We start from the raw sequence: 17,500 nt of genomic DNA, 5'->3' as shown, positions 1-17,500 counted from the left end.
CATAAACATTTCCCACACAAGCAGGGAACATTTCAAACCAGATATTGCTATCAAGTCCATTTCTAAAAATAACCCATAATTTGGTTAAAAAAGTGCAAGTAGACGACGGTATAAAACATGCTGCTCAGACAGCCGAACTTCACCGACGAACGAAAACAGCCACAAATAATCTACTACTGGAAGTATAAAGATGTTTTTAATCTAGTGGAGCATAGCTGTGCTATCATGCTGAAAGTCTCAGGTTTTTGCTTGTAATTCCTCGAGGAAACCTTTTCTTAAAGACCGAGAACACACTGACCACGTTTAGGGATGCACAATATTATCTTTCTTTTTACTTCATTCGGTGTTAATGTCAAGACTCTTAAAGCTCACCAGCTGCTTTCTGTCGGAATATATTTTAAAACGTAATTTATTCCTGTCCATTTTTAGCATCATTACTTCAGAAATCATTCTAAAATTCAAACTAATTCAGAAAAAAAAAACCATTGTTATTATTGTCTTGAAAACAGATTGTTTCTTGTTTCTTTGGTGAACAGAAAGTTCAGAAGAACGGCGTTTATCTGAAATAAAAATCATTATAGATGATAAATATTATATATTATTATAAACATGATATCATCCAATGTAATGCATCCTTGTGAAATTAAATTATTAATTGCTATAATTGAGCATTTTTAATAAAAAATGATAAAAATCACCTCATCACCAGCACAAAAAAATATTGACTCCAAGCTTTTGAATGGTATATGTAAAAAAGATCTTTGTATTCATCAAATAATCCTCAAAAAATACACTAAGTCGTTTTAATATTGATAACAATAATCGTAATAATGATAGTAATAAATAAACATTCGCATATTAGAATGATTTCTGAAGGATCATGTGACTGAGGTTTCAACTGCGTCTGTTTGAAAGAAAATAAAACACAGAAGAGATTGAATTCATTTTCAAGGCCTTCAGTGTACTATCTTTCAAAAAATTATTTTAATAAAGTTACTTCTAAGCAAGGTTTTCAACAAACAGAAATAAAAAATTATTTGCTTAGGAATTCCACACAGGAAAGATATCGGTATCGACCAAAATATCGGCATATCGGATATGAGCAAAAATCTAATATCGTGCATCCCTAGTGTTGATGCTTTCTAAAGCCCATCGCTGCATGTCAATTAAACCTCTACTCTCCATTTCCACGTCTTCTAAAGTGGTATCCGATTGGGAAACCATGAAGAGTTTTTGTTTCTTGGAGTACTGTCTGACCGAGGCACACTCCTGAAGAAGAGTCTGAGGACAGAGCTCTTTTTCCTCGACGGAGCTCTCTCGACTGAGCGCGTTGGCATTGTCCGTGGACTCGAAGGACTCTCCGCCGAGGCCTTCTAGTTTGGTGTATCCTCCGCCGCCGAGGCCCTCCAGCCGAGGACAGCTGAGCCGCCTCGATCGCACCAGAGCAGGGCTGGACGGACAGATCTCCAGATCCACTGACCTGGAGTAGTCAGACAAAGCGCTCAAGGACAGGTGAGATCCGGTGGTCTTCAGCAGCTGGACCCGGGAGCCCTGCAGAGACACCCGAGGAGCTCCTGGCAGGCTCCCGCTGCTCCGGTACACCTCCACCGAGTCTGCCGCCAGCTCGGGACGAGGCTCCACTTTGGCCTTGGTGGTGGTCCGAGACGCTTCCAGATCCTCCAAACGCCTGCAAATGGCCTCGGCGTCCAGGAACTCTGGCTTGGCCTCTCCGGTTTTATCCGAACCCCTTCGTTCCGAAGCTCCCCGGTGGTTGAGCTTCATCATTGGCAGAGTGAACGCGTTGACCGAAGTGGACACGATGCTCCGGGTCTCCCACGGCTTGTCCAGTCGCTTCTGGTCTCCGTAGATGCTGTAGATGGTGTCTGTAAAGCTCTGTCTCTCCAAAGACGAGACTCGTGGGATGGTGGTAGACGGTCTTCGGGATGGGATCATGCTACCTTGAGGCGTTCCCTTATGAGGGGAACCGTACGATTTGGTGTCTTTCGATTGGCAGTAGTTCACGAAACCGTTAAGCGGCGCAGATTCCTTGCTCCGCAAGCTATGAATGTCAATCACCGTTGAGTAGATGTCTCTGAGGTTGATGATTTTGGTCTTTTTGTCTCTGTTCTCGTGAAGTACCGCATTGGCACAAATGAACAGGAAGATCCCAATGCCCATGATTAAAGGTCCGAAGACTTTCAGCTTGTCTGAATATAAGTATCTGTTGATAAATGCAGCAAACGCTCCTAGTTTAGCTCCCGGATCCAGCTCAGCGGTCCCATTGGAGCCATTATAGCTCCTGAAGTCTTTATCTAGGAGATCCCAAGGCGGTCTGGCGGTCACATTGACTAATTCTCGGCTGTCGTAAGTCCTCTGTGCGTTCATCATGAGTCCTGGGTAAAGCGGACTCTCTTTGGGCCAGTATCCCAGCACGGCCATGGCCACTCCGACCAGAAGCACCAGGATCCCGACGGCGGCGATCAGTCCAGACACGGAGCACAGTTTTAGCTTCCCTTTCACCACCACCACTTCGTTCTTCCTCTTTTTCTTCGCTTTCCTCTTGCGCTTGTTTTCCGCGCGGTTCTTCGCTCGAAGGGAGTCCTGTCTCCTGGCAGATATCCGCAGCAGACCCCCTGTGGCGATCATGATGGCGCTCAATTAATCATCCTGGAGAAGATAGAAAGAACACGAGAACATCAGCGTGGGCGGAGAACGCCGTGAGATCTAGACATTTACATTTAGGCTTTTAGAAGACGCTTCTATCCTAAGAAACGTACAAACGAGAAGCAATCAAAAGAGCAATAATTTGCAAGTGCGGTAACACTTTATTTTACGGTTACACCTTACAACATGCATATTACTGGAATACTAGCTATTTATTGGTAGAAATTAATGCCTTATCCTACATCCCTAATCATCCGCAATACCGAAACTTAACAACTACCACACTAACTATTAATAAGCAGCAAAATCTGAATTTATTGAGTGAAAAGTTGTAGTTAAAAGTGAATAAGTACTACCCGTTATAAAGTGTTACCGCTCGTTTAGCCAAACGCAGCGCACATAGCAAGGTTTTTTTGGTAATAAATGAAATAAAAAAGTAGATAGAATAGAAAAATAACAGCAAATATTACAGTAATATTAGTAATAATAAAGCAAGAAAGTAAGTGGATGAATCTAAGGTTTCCATCAAAACATAGGTTGGTAACTTAAAGCCATTTAAAATGAAACCTCTATAGAATATAAAATTAATTATTCTCTGACGCTTTTTCTCGTCGTCACGATGAAGCAGCGCTTACCCACGACACACTCACTAATACACAGATTTAAAGAGACAGTCACATTCAGTTGATCCCCATTGAATTGAACAGTGTTTCACACAACATGAGCAATCCAGTCATAAATAACATAACACTTACAGCACATGCATATATATTATACACCTATAGGTGTGTTCATTCTGGAAAAATAATGTGTTTAAAAACATTTATTATCAAAGCTTCTTTTGCTTAGTATTTTAATGGAAACCAAGCTACACCACCATTCAGAGAAATATTTTATCTTTATCTAGGTTGATCGAAAGTGGCACTAAAATATTTAGAATGCGACAAAAGATTTCTATTTCTATAAAAATGCTGTTCTTTTGAACTTTCTATTCATCTGTAAATCCTGAAAAATATAATTCAGCAGTTTCCAGAGAAATATTGAGCGGCTCAACTGTTTTCAACACTGATAATAATCATAAATGTTTGTCGAGCAGTGAATCAGTATATTATTATGATTTCTGTAATGATGCTGAAAATTCAGCTGCGCTTCACAGAAATAAAGTACACTTTAACACAGATTCACAGAGAAAACAGCTCATTTACATGATAATAATATTTCAGATTTTACTGTATTTTTCATCAAAGAAATGCATCTTTTACCAGAATCCTGCTTACACTGATGTAAATACACACACACTCATAGAAACTAATATATGTATGCCAAGTATCACCATTTCCAGTCTCCCTCTCTCACACACACACACACACACACACACACACACACACACACACACACGCACACACACACACACACACACACACACACACAGCCCTGATCACGATCATGGAGAACAGAAGCGGCGTGAGAGAGACAGACGACATGATTCACACCAGACTCCAAACAGAGACATGAGAAGCATCTGCTCGTTGATCTGACATGAAAGCTGCCGAAACTGCAGGAACGGGACGTGATTTAAGACTAGCAGGAAAAAAAACTTGTTTTCTCCGTACATACAGGAAGACTTGGGTTGTTCTGAGATGACGTGAGCTGAACTCGTCGTTTCTTACGTGTGATATAACACAGAAGATGCTCAAACACATCCATTAAATACATATTTACACAGAAAATCAGTGCAGAACTACTGTATGTCTGAGGATGCTGTTTCTTTCAGTTAATACTCATCTATTCATTCAGTTATTCTCACACTTTTTGAGCTGACTTCAAAAGCTCAGTGTTAATATTTGTATTATTTTGCAGTATTTTTGCATACATCTGGCTCAGTTTTGTACAGTATTAGCTTTAAGATACTTTAATCAGTGTTACTTGAATCATGTTATAGTTCGTTTTTTAAGGTCAATAATCAACATTCTGAAAAAAAAAATATATACACATACATACACACACACACACACACACACACACACACATATATATATATATATATATATATATATATATATATATATGTGTGTGTGTGTATATATATATATATATATATATATATATATATATATATATTTTTTTTTTTTGTTTTTGCCAGAATTACTGCAGTAAATCTAAAAGACTTATTGTAGTTGCTGAACAAAAAAAAATGTTTTGCTTTTGAATTTTGTTCTTGTCTTCTAGTATAAATATCTAAATAAAAACATCTCTTTTTTTGAAGGGTAATGTACTGATATCTTAGCGCTTCACGTTCAATTGGATTAAATTAGAATAAGAATGAATTAAAGTGAATGTGATGAACCACGCCATCTTTAATACGCATGAAAGAGATTTGAGAAGTTTCATTAAATAAGAAACAATGCCGTTCTAAATAAAGAGACAGAGACGCAGCCACTGATTCGCCCAAACAGAGACACAGATACACGCTTCACGCTCTCAATCTAAACAGACACGCTATATTTCGCCGTGGCCTTCGTGAACCCGTCTGCTTTTCTGCAGCGGAGCCTAATAATTTATGGCACCAATTAAATCTTTATGTTGTCTCCAAAAGGGACTTCCAGAGGGAAGATACATATTTGAGTTTGCAGCACCAGGGTTCATTAGTTCTGAATCAGCAGGAGAGAAGAGAAGACAAAAGTGAATTAGTTCCTCGCTGGATCTCGAGTGTCCGCTTCTCTCTCTGCTCATTAAGAGCTAGCTTCCGGTCTCTGGACACATCGGATGGACATTGATTTAACACGAAGCGGCAGATACGACCTCCGATGAGCGCCGATAATGACTCTCCAGAGCTTCATGAAGCTGACAGTAAATAAACACCACGCTTGTGCAGATTGTGTTCTCGCCAGACGTCAGTCTTTCATACGGATATGAAGTTTTATCGTCCCTGAATCGATCACAACACTGAAAAAGTACGGCCAGTATCTTTATTTCCTCTGCTGTCGTGTTCATGGACCTGCCCTGCAGTGCGTTTGCTCACTAGTGCACTACAGAGGATCTTGATCCAAAACGCAGACGACTTTGTGTCTTCATCGGGTTTGTAGAAATGTGTCTCAGCAATGGAAGTGAATGGGTGCCGTCAGAGTGATATAAACGCCACAATAATCCACAGTCCATCGCTTAACAGAAGAGGATGAAACTAATCCAGCATTAAGATGATTTTAACTCGTGCTTCAGTGGAAAAGAAGAGAAATCTGCACACTTTTTCACTAAAGGCTGAGTTAAAATCATCCTAAGGCTGGATTCCTTTGATCTTCTGTCTTCTCCAAATGGACTGGAGCGCTGTGGATTATTGTGATGTTTTCATTCCGACGGCACCCATTCACTTCCATTGCTACAGACACATTTCTACAAACCTGAGGGTGAGTTTAAACCTGCAAAACCTGATCTAAAAGCCTGGTGTGAATCCCTTAGACGCAGCTCTTCTTCTAAACGATCCGCAGGAGCTGCTCCAGATGTTATAAAACACGCAGCTCCTATATCTCTGCCTTGGCTCTGCTTCTATGGTTTCCAACCGCAAAGATTTACGGATTTGACGAATTCCTGAGAGCGCTTGGCAAACGACGCCTCGCCGCTTCACGAAATAAAGCTGAAAAGAGACAGGAGGATGAGCGGGAGTTCAGAGGTCAGCTCGGATCCAGACGCACACATCAGTCAACATCTCCAGCGGGGGTTTATGGATCACCGTGACCTTTGTGTTGGTTTCTGAAGGGCGAGCGAACGCCGAGCGACAGACGCCGCCTGAACGAATCCGCTCGTAACGTCACCGGCGCGGAGGAACGTAACGAGAACGGAGCCAAGCGTCGCCTGCTTCCACCGACTCCAACAAACAAACACATCTCACCGGACACATGCTGCTGACATGAACTCTGGGCGGAAAATGAATGAACGGGCAAAAGAATAAAAGTCCATCTGACGGATGAGCTGCTAGCAAAACTGATCTGAGCCCAGCTTCAACGCTTCTTCTCCGACTGGGAACATCTGACCATTAAGAATGGATCCCTCGGGCTCTTTCTCTCTAGAGATGACGGTCGCCATCAAAAATGATTATCGCGGTTATAAATCGATAAATCTGGTATAAAGCAGATATATGTTTCGCTTTGCGATGTTTCGAAGGAGGAGATTACACGAATGAATATACATTAAATGAATTTGTGTTTAGTTTTGACCGGCTGATAGAGACCGGAGTAAGTCGATTCGTTCGCCTCAACGTCGTTGGCTTCGACGCATTCCAACTAAATACATGCAATCATTCATTAATCCCTTAACCCTTTCAGTTAAAGGCCGAAACGTGAATCTTTTTAAAAGGTTTGTGGGTTCTTAGGTAGCCCCCGGACGTGATGGTGATGGGATGGTGTTGGTGTTTACGCAATAAAACGCTTAGTTTGAAATAAAAGGCTTGGCGGAACGCATTGTGAGCGTAGTGTCACATTTAACCCACACCGTGACGATCAGCTTCACTACGACCCCGACACAGAATCTGCTTCAACGCCGGTCCAGCGTCTCAATGCAGCTTTTCTTGAGTAAAAAGGCCGAAAAACAGCAAGACCGAGACGTTTTCCGCATGCTCCGGGGAGACGGCGCTCGGCTCGGACCGATGCTTTAATGAGCTCTGACACAAACAAAACCTGACCCATTCCTGCATTAATTATTGCACTGGCTTTAAACGAGATGTGGCGTGATGCGAGGAACCCTGCAGAAAACACCATGTTCTCGTTCAGGTGCTCGGCTAATGGTCTCCTTCCCACAGAGAAGTGCAGGCTGAGCCGGAGGATCTTCTGGAGAGACTCGGGTTCTCGGGGGTTTAACGCAGGAACACCCAACACGCAGCGATCATGTATGACCTTCTTAAGCTGAAACACGGCCAGGTTCACCGGAGCTCACCTCGGAGTCAGCACCCAGCCCTTCGGGTCAATAATAACACAGATACTCCCCCCTGGCTTCAAACAGGTCGGGTTACAGTCCCTTCATCTCAATCTGCTTTCTGACAGCTCATGTTTCCAGCGCAGACCCCGGGAACAGTTTTTAATCAAACACGCAGAGAGTGTTCGTGGCGATTGTGAAAAAGAGCCGAATAGTGAACGGCAAGAGGACAAAGGAGCCCGACGAATAAAAGGTGGTTTCTCTTGCAAACTGAACAGAAAACGGAAAATCCGCGAGGTTTCTGCGCGGAAAAGAACGTGCGTAACAGACATTCGGTGCATCGAAAAACACACCGAAAAACCGGAGACGAACAGCCATGCGTTCATCCATCGATTTACATACATGCATATATACACATATATATATATACATATCCATCGATACATCATATAATCCACTCCATCCACACCGTGAAGGAGCGTCTCGGAGGAGAAAACGACCGCTTACCGTGAAACACGACTAATAGATTCGTATTCGGGCAACGACACGCAAACTTTGTCTCTCCGCAAGACCGCATTTTGCGCGTTATTCCCGGTGTTTCCAGTCAGGAGTCGTTCCGCGCTGCTCGCAGCCGTTTGATCGCGCGCCGGTTCCCCGTTCCAGAGTTCTGCTCCGGTTCGGTTCGGTACTGCGGCTGATGTTACGCCGCTTCTCCGGTGTTGTTGCTATGATACCGCAGACCGAATCCGGTGCGAGTGCTGCAGGATCTGAATAATCGCTTGCTAAAGTGTTTAACCCGACGCGCGTCGATCCCGTTCACCTGCGTTCATCAGCTCGTTCTTCAGCTCGTTCATCTGCTCGTTCTTTGTTCCTGCTGCTCAAACACAGGCGAGAGAACAGATCCGTGCGCGTTCGGAAGTCGTTCACAAGCAAGGAACGTCATGCACTGGTCGGAACGTGTCATGACGCGAGAACGCTGCCTCGACTGCATCTCGACCGATATGTTCCAGGAACGTTTTGCTGTCGTTCTAGTTAAGTTACAAACCCTCGTTTCTCTGAACGATCAGAAGCGTTTAGTCTCCTCTGGTCGCACGAACATCGAGGGGATGTTTAATCATTTGGAGATTGCAACGTTTTGAAAGAAGTTTAAAAACATTATCAGACGAACTACAGCATTTCTGAAGAATAAACGTTCTGTTAACGAAGCTCTCCAGAACGCTCCGAGAACCACAACAACAACAAGACAACAGAAGATCGGTGTATCCTAAAGTGCCTAACAACAAAGTTCAATCAAGCATCCTTTAACGCGTTCGCTGTCCTATCACTCGATTCTGTGCTCATAAAAAGTGTTTTAATGTACCTTGATGAGGATTGTGTGAGGTTTAAACGATCAGTCTTTAACTGGAACATAGTTTCAGTGCAGAGCACTTTAAATACAGTACAGCAGGACTATCTAATAACTTCAAGATCTCTCTAGACTGAATATGAACAGCTTTCACACCATTAATAAGCACTGGGCACATCATTTGCTGTTTGATTTAACAGACTAAGTATATGAGTTTAGTACACTAAAGAGGCACAAAATACATGTGTTCTTCACTATAGGGGTGCCACCAATTTTCATATTTTTTGGCAATAACTTTTTCCTGGTGCTTCGGAGAATACGGTATTTACGGGAAAAGAAAAGAAAAAGATGACCTGCATGATAAAGACGTGATCTGATGAAGACAAGTAGAGGTGTATGATCAATATCCTGCCAGAGATCAATAATCATCTTGACCGACTGAAACTCTTCATGCTTTACAAGCAGTGTGGAAATATTATATAATACATATCATCTTGTACGTTTGAAAGAAATGTTGCTTTAGTTTGAAAAAGTACTGAATGTGTAACTCATTACTTCAGACTGACTGATATTTCACTTCTGATGTGAAGAACGGTTTAGAGCTCAAAGAAAGAAGCCCAGCCTAACTTACTAAACTAATGAGATTAGTTACTGGTTTATGACTGGTTTATGGTTTAATGCGCTGGTTTATGAAGTAGTGCAGTTTGTAATTAAAAGTAACTTTCCCCAACACTTTTGCGTTACTGTTTGAAACCGTTCAGGGCTTGCTTTTTTTATTTTAATGTTAAAAAATAAAAATTTTTGATGCATGTAAAAACTGGCTGATGAAAAAAAAAATCAATGCTGTACAGCACTCTTTACTGATGAAATTTTTGCTAATTAGTATGATTGATTTAGATCATTAAAGGTCAGCAGCAAAAACAATGGGATATTAAAAGGTATGAAATATTTAACATTTAATTATTGCATGTTTGTGTAACATTCTGAATGAGAGAGATGAATTAAAGCACATCTTAGGAGAGCGTTCAATCGATAAAAACTCGTATTTTCTTGTAAATGAAAAGGTAACATGACCTTACTAGTACCTCAAAGTATCTGATAGCGTAACTAGCAGCGCTGCTCACAGGTTCTGGAAGTCCTTCCTCTATCAAAGGCCCGTCTCGTGAACAGCGGCGTGTTTAATTGCTAACGCTTCACTCCATTAATCTCACCCCGAGCGCTTCCCGTAGATGCTGAGCTCAGGATAAAGAGAGACGCTCATTAAGACAAAGCTTTGAAGATCCTTAGATCCGGCGTCGAGGAGCAGCGTCTAACTAGCCTCGTCAGATTCCCACAGGAAAGCCTCCAGAGGTCAGACTTCACGACCCCAGAGGTTATTCTCAGCACACGGCCTTCGTTTAACAGCTCGAGTGGAAACCAGAGCAATGTTTACAGGGTTCTGCGAGCGCTGAAGGCGTCCGGCCGGAACACAAACCAGTCTTGAAAGCTGGATCGATCATCTCTCACTGACGTCTGAGACCGACTGACTCTCTCTCTGAGATACAACTATCAGAAAATCTAGAATCTGAGGGAGCAAAACAATAAACACTGAGGACATCTCCTTCAAAGCTGTTCATAAAAAGCGATGCATAATCTGAAATGAAGTTGTGATACATTTATGGTAGAAAAAGTATAAAATATCTTCATAGAACATGATCTTTAATATCCTAATGAATTTGTGACGTAAAAGAGAAATGTATAATTTTTATTCACACAATATACACCCGTGCTCTCATGACACATGCTCCACATTCATCGAATTCGAAAAGGTCTAAAATCAGGATAATATTGCCAATTCCATCTTCATTATCATCATAATTGTCCACACAATAAAAGCACGCACATATTACGACCGGCTTTAACTGAAGTGGAGGGATAGTGAACATGTAGGAACAAAACAGACACTGTACACCAAAACTCCTGAGATCATTTGAGAAGTCTAAACTAATGATATCAATCATAAAGCATTGTTGACATGACGCATGTTTATGACCATTTAAAGAAAAAGCTCACCTTCAGTGCTGTTGATCCAAACTAACATGCATGACTGTTCTCTGACGTCTTCTACAGCTCCATACTAAACACAGCTCGGCTATTACGGCTGCGCTTCAACTCACCTGACTCACGTTTGCATGAAGGGCCCTCGGGTGTTTCCAATCACCGTGACCCATAACAAACATCAGTCACACGGTTAACAATTACATCATTAACGCCAACAGCCTTAAACCTCGTGTAATAATTGAACACGCTTTCTTTAAAGGGAAAGTTCAGATTTAAATGTGCTCACAACATACTCGGTTCATCCAGAGTTTGTAGGAAAGCGTCTCAACGGTGGAAGTGAATGGGTGCCGTCAGAGTGAGAGCTGATAACCTACTCCAGCTTTTTAACTCGAATATGAATCTACAGTCCATAATAGCTCTTCCTCCAGGGAAAGTGGTCTGAATCAGGAGAGAGATCTGCACAGAAGTCTGGATTTTGATGAGAGACAACAGAAGCACATTTTCACCGGAGGAAGAGTTATGAATTATGGACTCATACTTCAGACATTAATAACCTCTTATCGCTGGATTGGCTTCATCTCGGAGAGCTGTGGATTATAGCGGCACCCATTCATTCACTCTTTGCTGAGACACATTTCTCCAGATCTGAAGAAGAAAGTACATCCTAATCTCAGATGTCCCTTTTTGGGTCAACGACTCCTCTATATTAGCTTCTCCAGCGGTGAACAACAGCTTAGCTGTGACCGGTTGAGGAACATCTGAAGGTCGTGAAGCTGCAGGAACATCAATGAGAACTTTTACCTTCACGATCAGGCTCTGGTTGATCTGAACTCTATTAATAAACGTGGATTAATCGATGCGTTCCTCTTCACCGTGAAGAAAGACCGACATCATTTCTGAACATTTCTTGTGTCCCGAAGCTCCACAGTGAATAAAATCAAGCGTCGCTTGCCCTATAATTAAATACAAACCCTATAAATCAAATATCACCCAGGAAGCCTGCAGCTCCGTGGAAGTTGTGTTCATCTGAGATACGAGAAAGAACAGAGACCAAAGATTTCTTTGGAGATTTGCACGGTTTATTAGGGTGCTGATGTGACCGAAGGAGATCTGTTGTACAAAGTGAGTGAGTTTAAGAAAGAGGGTTTATAAATATGTACAAAGCATCTGACCGATAAATCAATCCTCATATCTGGGTGAACGGAGAAGAACTAATACAGCAACGCTTTCTGAAGAAACAGAAACTAAAACACACACGAGATGGAAGTACATTCCTGACGTTTGGCTAAATTAAATAAACGGCATCCAAATCACACCAATGTCAAAATTCATATATACATACATGTGTGTGTATATATATATATATATATATGGTTTTGCTTTGTGCATTATAGCAAGTCTTTAAATAATCATCAGAAAGGGCCCTGATGTGAAAACAGACTTCAGATCCCATTCTCACTAAGAATAAAGTAGATTTCATTAAACATAAAGAGGGATTGGTCTGATTCAGGGCGTCACAAAAATAAACACTCTTCAATTTAAAACAAATCCTTTTGGCATTTGAAATCGATCATACACAATATATTATTTTTATCCTTCCCTGTGCAAACGTTCGGTGATTCTGCACAATAAATAAAAGGTGATTCAGCAGGTTCAGGTTCAAAATCATACAGAACTGTACAAAACAGAATAAAACGAGAGGAAGTAACAGAACGGGCGTCAAATCTCTGAGAATCACGGAAGAGTTCAGACACGTCATCGTTTACTCAAACCCTGATGACTTTCCTTCAAAAGAACACGCTCTCTTTCTAATAAGAGCTCCACGATGACGCAAAAAGCACCAGAACATTTCTCTGAGCTCACGGGAATATTATAAAGACATTGATGATCTGAAATAAACGACATTTATCATCAATACCAACAGAACCGAAGCGGATTCATAGCTGGGCAACAATTAATCAGTATTACTGGCATCTGAAATAAAAGTCTTGTGTGTGTGTGTGTGTGTGTGTGTGTGTGTGTGTGTGTGTGTGTGTGTGTGTGTGTGTGTGTGTGTGTGTGTCTGTGTGTGTGTGTGTGTGCGTGTATGTGTGTGTGTGTGTGTGTGTGTGTGTGTGTGTGTGTGTGTGTGTGTGTGTGTGTATGTGTGTGTGTGTGTGTGTGTGTGTGTCTGTGTGTGTGCGTGTGTGTGTGTGTGTGTGTGTGTGTGTGTGCGCGCTGTGTACACATATACATATTAATTTTTATATTATTTCTATCAGTGCTATCAAATGAGCATCCATAATAAGTTTTTGTTTACATAATGAGTGTGTACTGTGTATATTTATGTGTGTGTGTACTGTATGTGTATATTATTTATTAAATATTTATATAAAAATATAATATAAATATGCACAAATATTTTCAAAATATATATTGTATGCTTGTATATTTCTATGGACACATAACATATGAAAACACAAACTTATTTTGGATGCAATTAAATGCGATTAATCATTTGACAGCACTCATTTCTATATTATATCAATATATTTAATATATAAACACATATATAAATGCATGTGTGTGTATTTCTGCATGCATAATAAATCAAGCCTACACAGCACACACACACACACATAAAATAATAGAAATAAAAATGATTTTTAACGTGATTAATGGCTGCCCAGCACTAACTTGACTGGACAGAACAGAACATTTTCAGTCCTAATTCAAAGCTGTGTGTGTGTGTGTGTGTGTCTGTGTGTGTGTGTGTCTGTGTGAGATACAGAGCTGTTTGTCTCTCATTCATTTCTATTAGACTGTAAACAGCAGCACGTTCTTTTGTGAAAGTCACAGGGGTTTGGTCACAGAGAGAGCAAGTAAATGACGACTGTTCATTTAGACACTCTCTCACACACACACACACACACACACACACACACACACACACACACACAAGTCCTGTAGTTCTCCTGTTTGTGTTTGAGTACAAATAGCACCGTGACGGAGAGAGACCCCTGAAAGACGGCGGTGCCTGTGTTTGATTGTCGTGTCGGGTGGAGAAGGAAAGGGTGAGGTTTAAAGGCAGAGCGGGAACCTGACGGAGACGAGGCCGTGGGTGAAGAGCGCTAACGGAGGCGTTCGGGGCACGAAGGTGTCGGAATGCATCGATACAGCAGCTTGAGCGGAGCTTCACGTGTCTCCCGCCGGAGTCTGCTTCTTATCCTCGGCGTGTTTGAACATCAGGATGGAGTTATAGATCTTCAGCGCCGGGCCGAGCTTCACGCTCATTATCTTAACGATGTCTCGCTGCGTCAACAGAAGAAAGGCCTTGCCGTCGATTTGCTGGAGAGGAACGCATTAGTGTTTAACATCATATAAAAGAATCATCATGATCTCAAAGAGATGCATTTACATTCTCTTTTACAGAAAAAGTGTATAAAAGAACAAAAAATACTGCATTCTTCAAGGATGCTTTAAACCGATCAAATGCACCATTAAATATTTAAAATGTTAGAAAACATAACTCTTTTTTTTATACATTTGCATAAAGAAAAAATAAATCTCTATAATGCAACGGACAAGCTTTAAACACACACACCTCCTCTCTGAACTGCTTGGCCTGTTCCTCACAGCCCGGTAAAGAATGGATGAAATCAGCCACCTGAAACACACACACACACACACACACACACACACACACACACACACACACACACACACACATAGACACAGACACACACACACAGACAGACACACACACACACAGACACACACACACACACACACACACACACACACAGACACAGACACACACACACAGACACACACACACACAGACAGACACACACACAGACAGACACACACACACACACACACACACACACACACACACACACACACACAGACACAGACACACACACACAGACACACACAGACAGACACAGACAGACACACACACACAGACACAGACACACAGACACACACACACACACACAGACACAGACACACACACACACACACACACACACACAGACACAGACACAGACACACACACACACACACACACACACACACACACACACACACAGACACAGACACACACACACACACACACACAGACACACACAGACACACAGACAGACACACACACACACACTGTTAGAGATTCTCAACAGGACAGAATCAAGGTTACATTTCTGCGTTACTTAGCAACTGCTGCAGTTACACATCTCACTAAAAACTATTAAAACTATGTTTACAATAATATACTATTTAATTAAAAATAATATACAGAAAAAAAAATTCACTATACATAAAATTACAACAAACAAAAAAAGTTACTTTATTGCTTTTTGTAAAACAACACGAAGCCACCCGTGTGCATTAAAAAGTAATAATTAATAATAATTTGAATTAATTCTGTGACACTGGAGCACAAAAGCAGTCATAAGGGTTTATTTTTATTAAGTTGAGATAAGTATAAGTCATCTGAAAGCTGAATAAATAATCTCTGGATGTCTGGTTTGCTAGGATCGGACGATATCCGTCTAACTATCTGCTAAAATCACTTTTACCTTTCACTGATATAACCTGAATCTGGTTTAGTCCTCACATGAAGAGTCATATATCAGAAGTTTAAACCGAGATGATTTAAAAAGCGTGATTTCAGCGCCACAAACAACGTACGATCTGTAAAGGAGCAGCTCTATTCTGAAATAAGGGGGCCGGGAACAAAAGCTCATTTGCATTTAAAGAAACAGGCACCAAAATCTGCTTCAACTCAAAACAGTTATATATAATAAATGATCAGGGGGGTATTTTGTGTGATAACGTCACAGACCTGTAATATCCTAATGATTTTTCAAGTAAAGTGTATAATTTTGACCCGTACAGCGTATAGTTGTCTATTTCTACAAATATCCCTGTGCTTCGGCCGTTTAAAGTGTTAAGCGCTGCTGCTCGATCTCCTGATGGTCTGATGAAGTGTGTTCTGGCTGCAGGAGACTCAGAAACCTTCTGCAGCGTCAGCAGAACACAAATATCCTGCAGAGTTTACTCAGATGTGTCTGCTACGCTCGGGGATCTCCAGCAAACAACCGCGGCTAAGAATAACCCGTCTGAAGCAGCGCCGCAGTCTCTGAAGAACTCCACTGATGTGCTTTTTGACCCTGCAGAGGTTCTCGTTCAGACGCTCGCGGTACAATTACAGGAAGAGCGTCTCTGGAGCCGCGCCGGACTTTAATTAAACAGACCAGCTCCAGAGAGCATCTCCGAAACAACATCTCCATTTATTACAAAAACCGCCGCCAAGACGCTGCAGACCGACCTTCTCCGGTCCTCTCAGCTCACATCCAGAGCGGATTTGCATTGATTTTTCAGCAAAAACATCTACATCAGGATGCAGTGATTGCATTAGTGTTTCTCAAACACATCTACACCTGCCTCCCGGACAGAACCTGGCCCTGAGAAACGTTTTCTGTAGCTTATAAATAACTTATATGTTACTATTTTTAAAAAAAACCTGTGTGTGTGTAGTTCTGATTATTGATGTTCATTCATTCCATGCGTATCATATAAAGGAGAGCTGAAAAATGACTGGTGCACATAATATCAAGGTTGTGAAGAGATTGGAAGAATTTAGGACAGCGTTGAATAACGTTCTGCAAACGTTCTGGTGGTAAGTTCCACTGATATCTATTAGTAATGAGAGAAACACACCCCTCGCTGGCCAAAAACATTCTGGGGACTAAAACATTCTGGAAAACCAATACAAAAAACCCCCCCCAACAACCAAAGAACCAAACATTCTTGGAACCAAAAGCCAACACTTCCAGAACATTCTTGGAACGAAAAAAAACGACTATTGCTGGAAGATTCTTGGAACCAAAAACATTCCCAGAACGTTATGGGAACAAAATCTAACATAAAAATAAATTTTTAATAAAATAACATTCCAGGAACATTCTGTGAACCAAAAACAAACATTCTAGAAATTAACTCCCCTCCAAAAAAATTCAACATTTCTGAAAACAAAAAATAAATAACCTTCCCGAAGCGATCTGAGAACAAATATTTTTTTTACGTTGCTGGGAATAAACTTGGAATTCCTGGAATCTTCCGGGGAACCAAAAATAAACTTTCCAAAAATGACTGAGAACAAAGAACCTAAAAATTGCTGGAATGTTCCGGGAACAATAAAACCCCCACAACATTCTGGAAAAACCCCCTAATGTTCCCGGAATGTTCTGGAAAAATAAACAAATATTGCTGGAAATTGGAACATTCTGAGAACCAAAAAGTAACATTTGTGGAATATTCTTTGGAACCAAAACAACGGTTCCGGAACATTCTGGGAAGCAAATCTTAAGACCTGTTTGTTCCTGCTAATGAAGATGTGATTAGCATCAGTCCTGCGGGACGGTCAGAGCTTTACTGAGAAGAACGCTTGACCTCTTTATTACCGTCACACTCTTTCATCAAAGGCTTCAAACATTGGAAACATTGGAGAGATCTATAATTCACCCAGGAATCGATCGGCTTCCATACAGCACAGGAATAGAA

At 41.3% G+C, this 17,500-nt stretch overlaps 2 protein-coding genes across 2 annotated transcripts in view; both read right to left on the bottom strand.

Annotated features, from left to right (window-relative positions):
* Positions 1–656: 656 nt before the first annotated feature.
* tmem200ca (transmembrane protein 200C, genome duplicate a) lies at positions 657–8,854 on the bottom strand. The gene is made up of 2 exons (XM_043225849.1): positions 8,077–8,854; positions 657–2,667 (listed from the first exon to the last, which is right to left on the bottom strand). The coding sequence occupies exon 2, from the start codon at positions 2,644–2,646 to the stop codon at positions 1,111–1,113; it is 1,536 nt and encodes a 511-aa protein (XP_043081784.1). The 5' UTR covers positions 2,647–2,667; positions 8,077–8,854; the 3' UTR covers positions 657–1,110.
* A 4,237-nt stretch (positions 8,855–13,091) lies between these two features.
* LOC122329551 (lethal(3)malignant brain tumor-like protein 4) overlaps positions 13,092–17,500 on the bottom strand; it is a 41,728-nt gene continuing 37,319 nt past the window's right edge. The window contains exons 19-20 of the mRNA XM_043225846.1: positions 14,538–14,600; positions 13,092–14,281 (exon numbers count right to left, since the gene is read on the bottom strand). Of these exons, the coding sequence (XP_043081781.1) occupies positions 14,129–14,281; positions 14,538–14,600 (216 nt within the window). The 3' untranslated portion in view covers positions 13,092–14,128. The remainder of the gene's footprint in view (positions 14,282–14,537; positions 14,601–17,500) is intronic.

This window comes from Puntigrus tetrazona, chromosome 24 (genome assembly GCF_018831695.1).
Source record: "Puntigrus tetrazona isolate hp1 chromosome 24, ASM1883169v1, whole genome shotgun sequence".
Taxonomy (NCBI): Eukaryota; Metazoa; Chordata; class Actinopteri; order Cypriniformes; family Cyprinidae; genus Puntigrus; species Puntigrus tetrazona.
Note: the sequence above shows the minus strand (reverse complement) of the source record. Positions and strands in the feature narration are given on the sequence as shown.

What these genes read in the sequence shown, in the direction of transcription:
- tmem200ca (XM_043225849.1), bottom strand. Translation starts at nt 2,646, where the DNA reads ATGATCGCCACAGGGGGTCTGCTGCGGATATCTGCCAGGAGACAGGAC.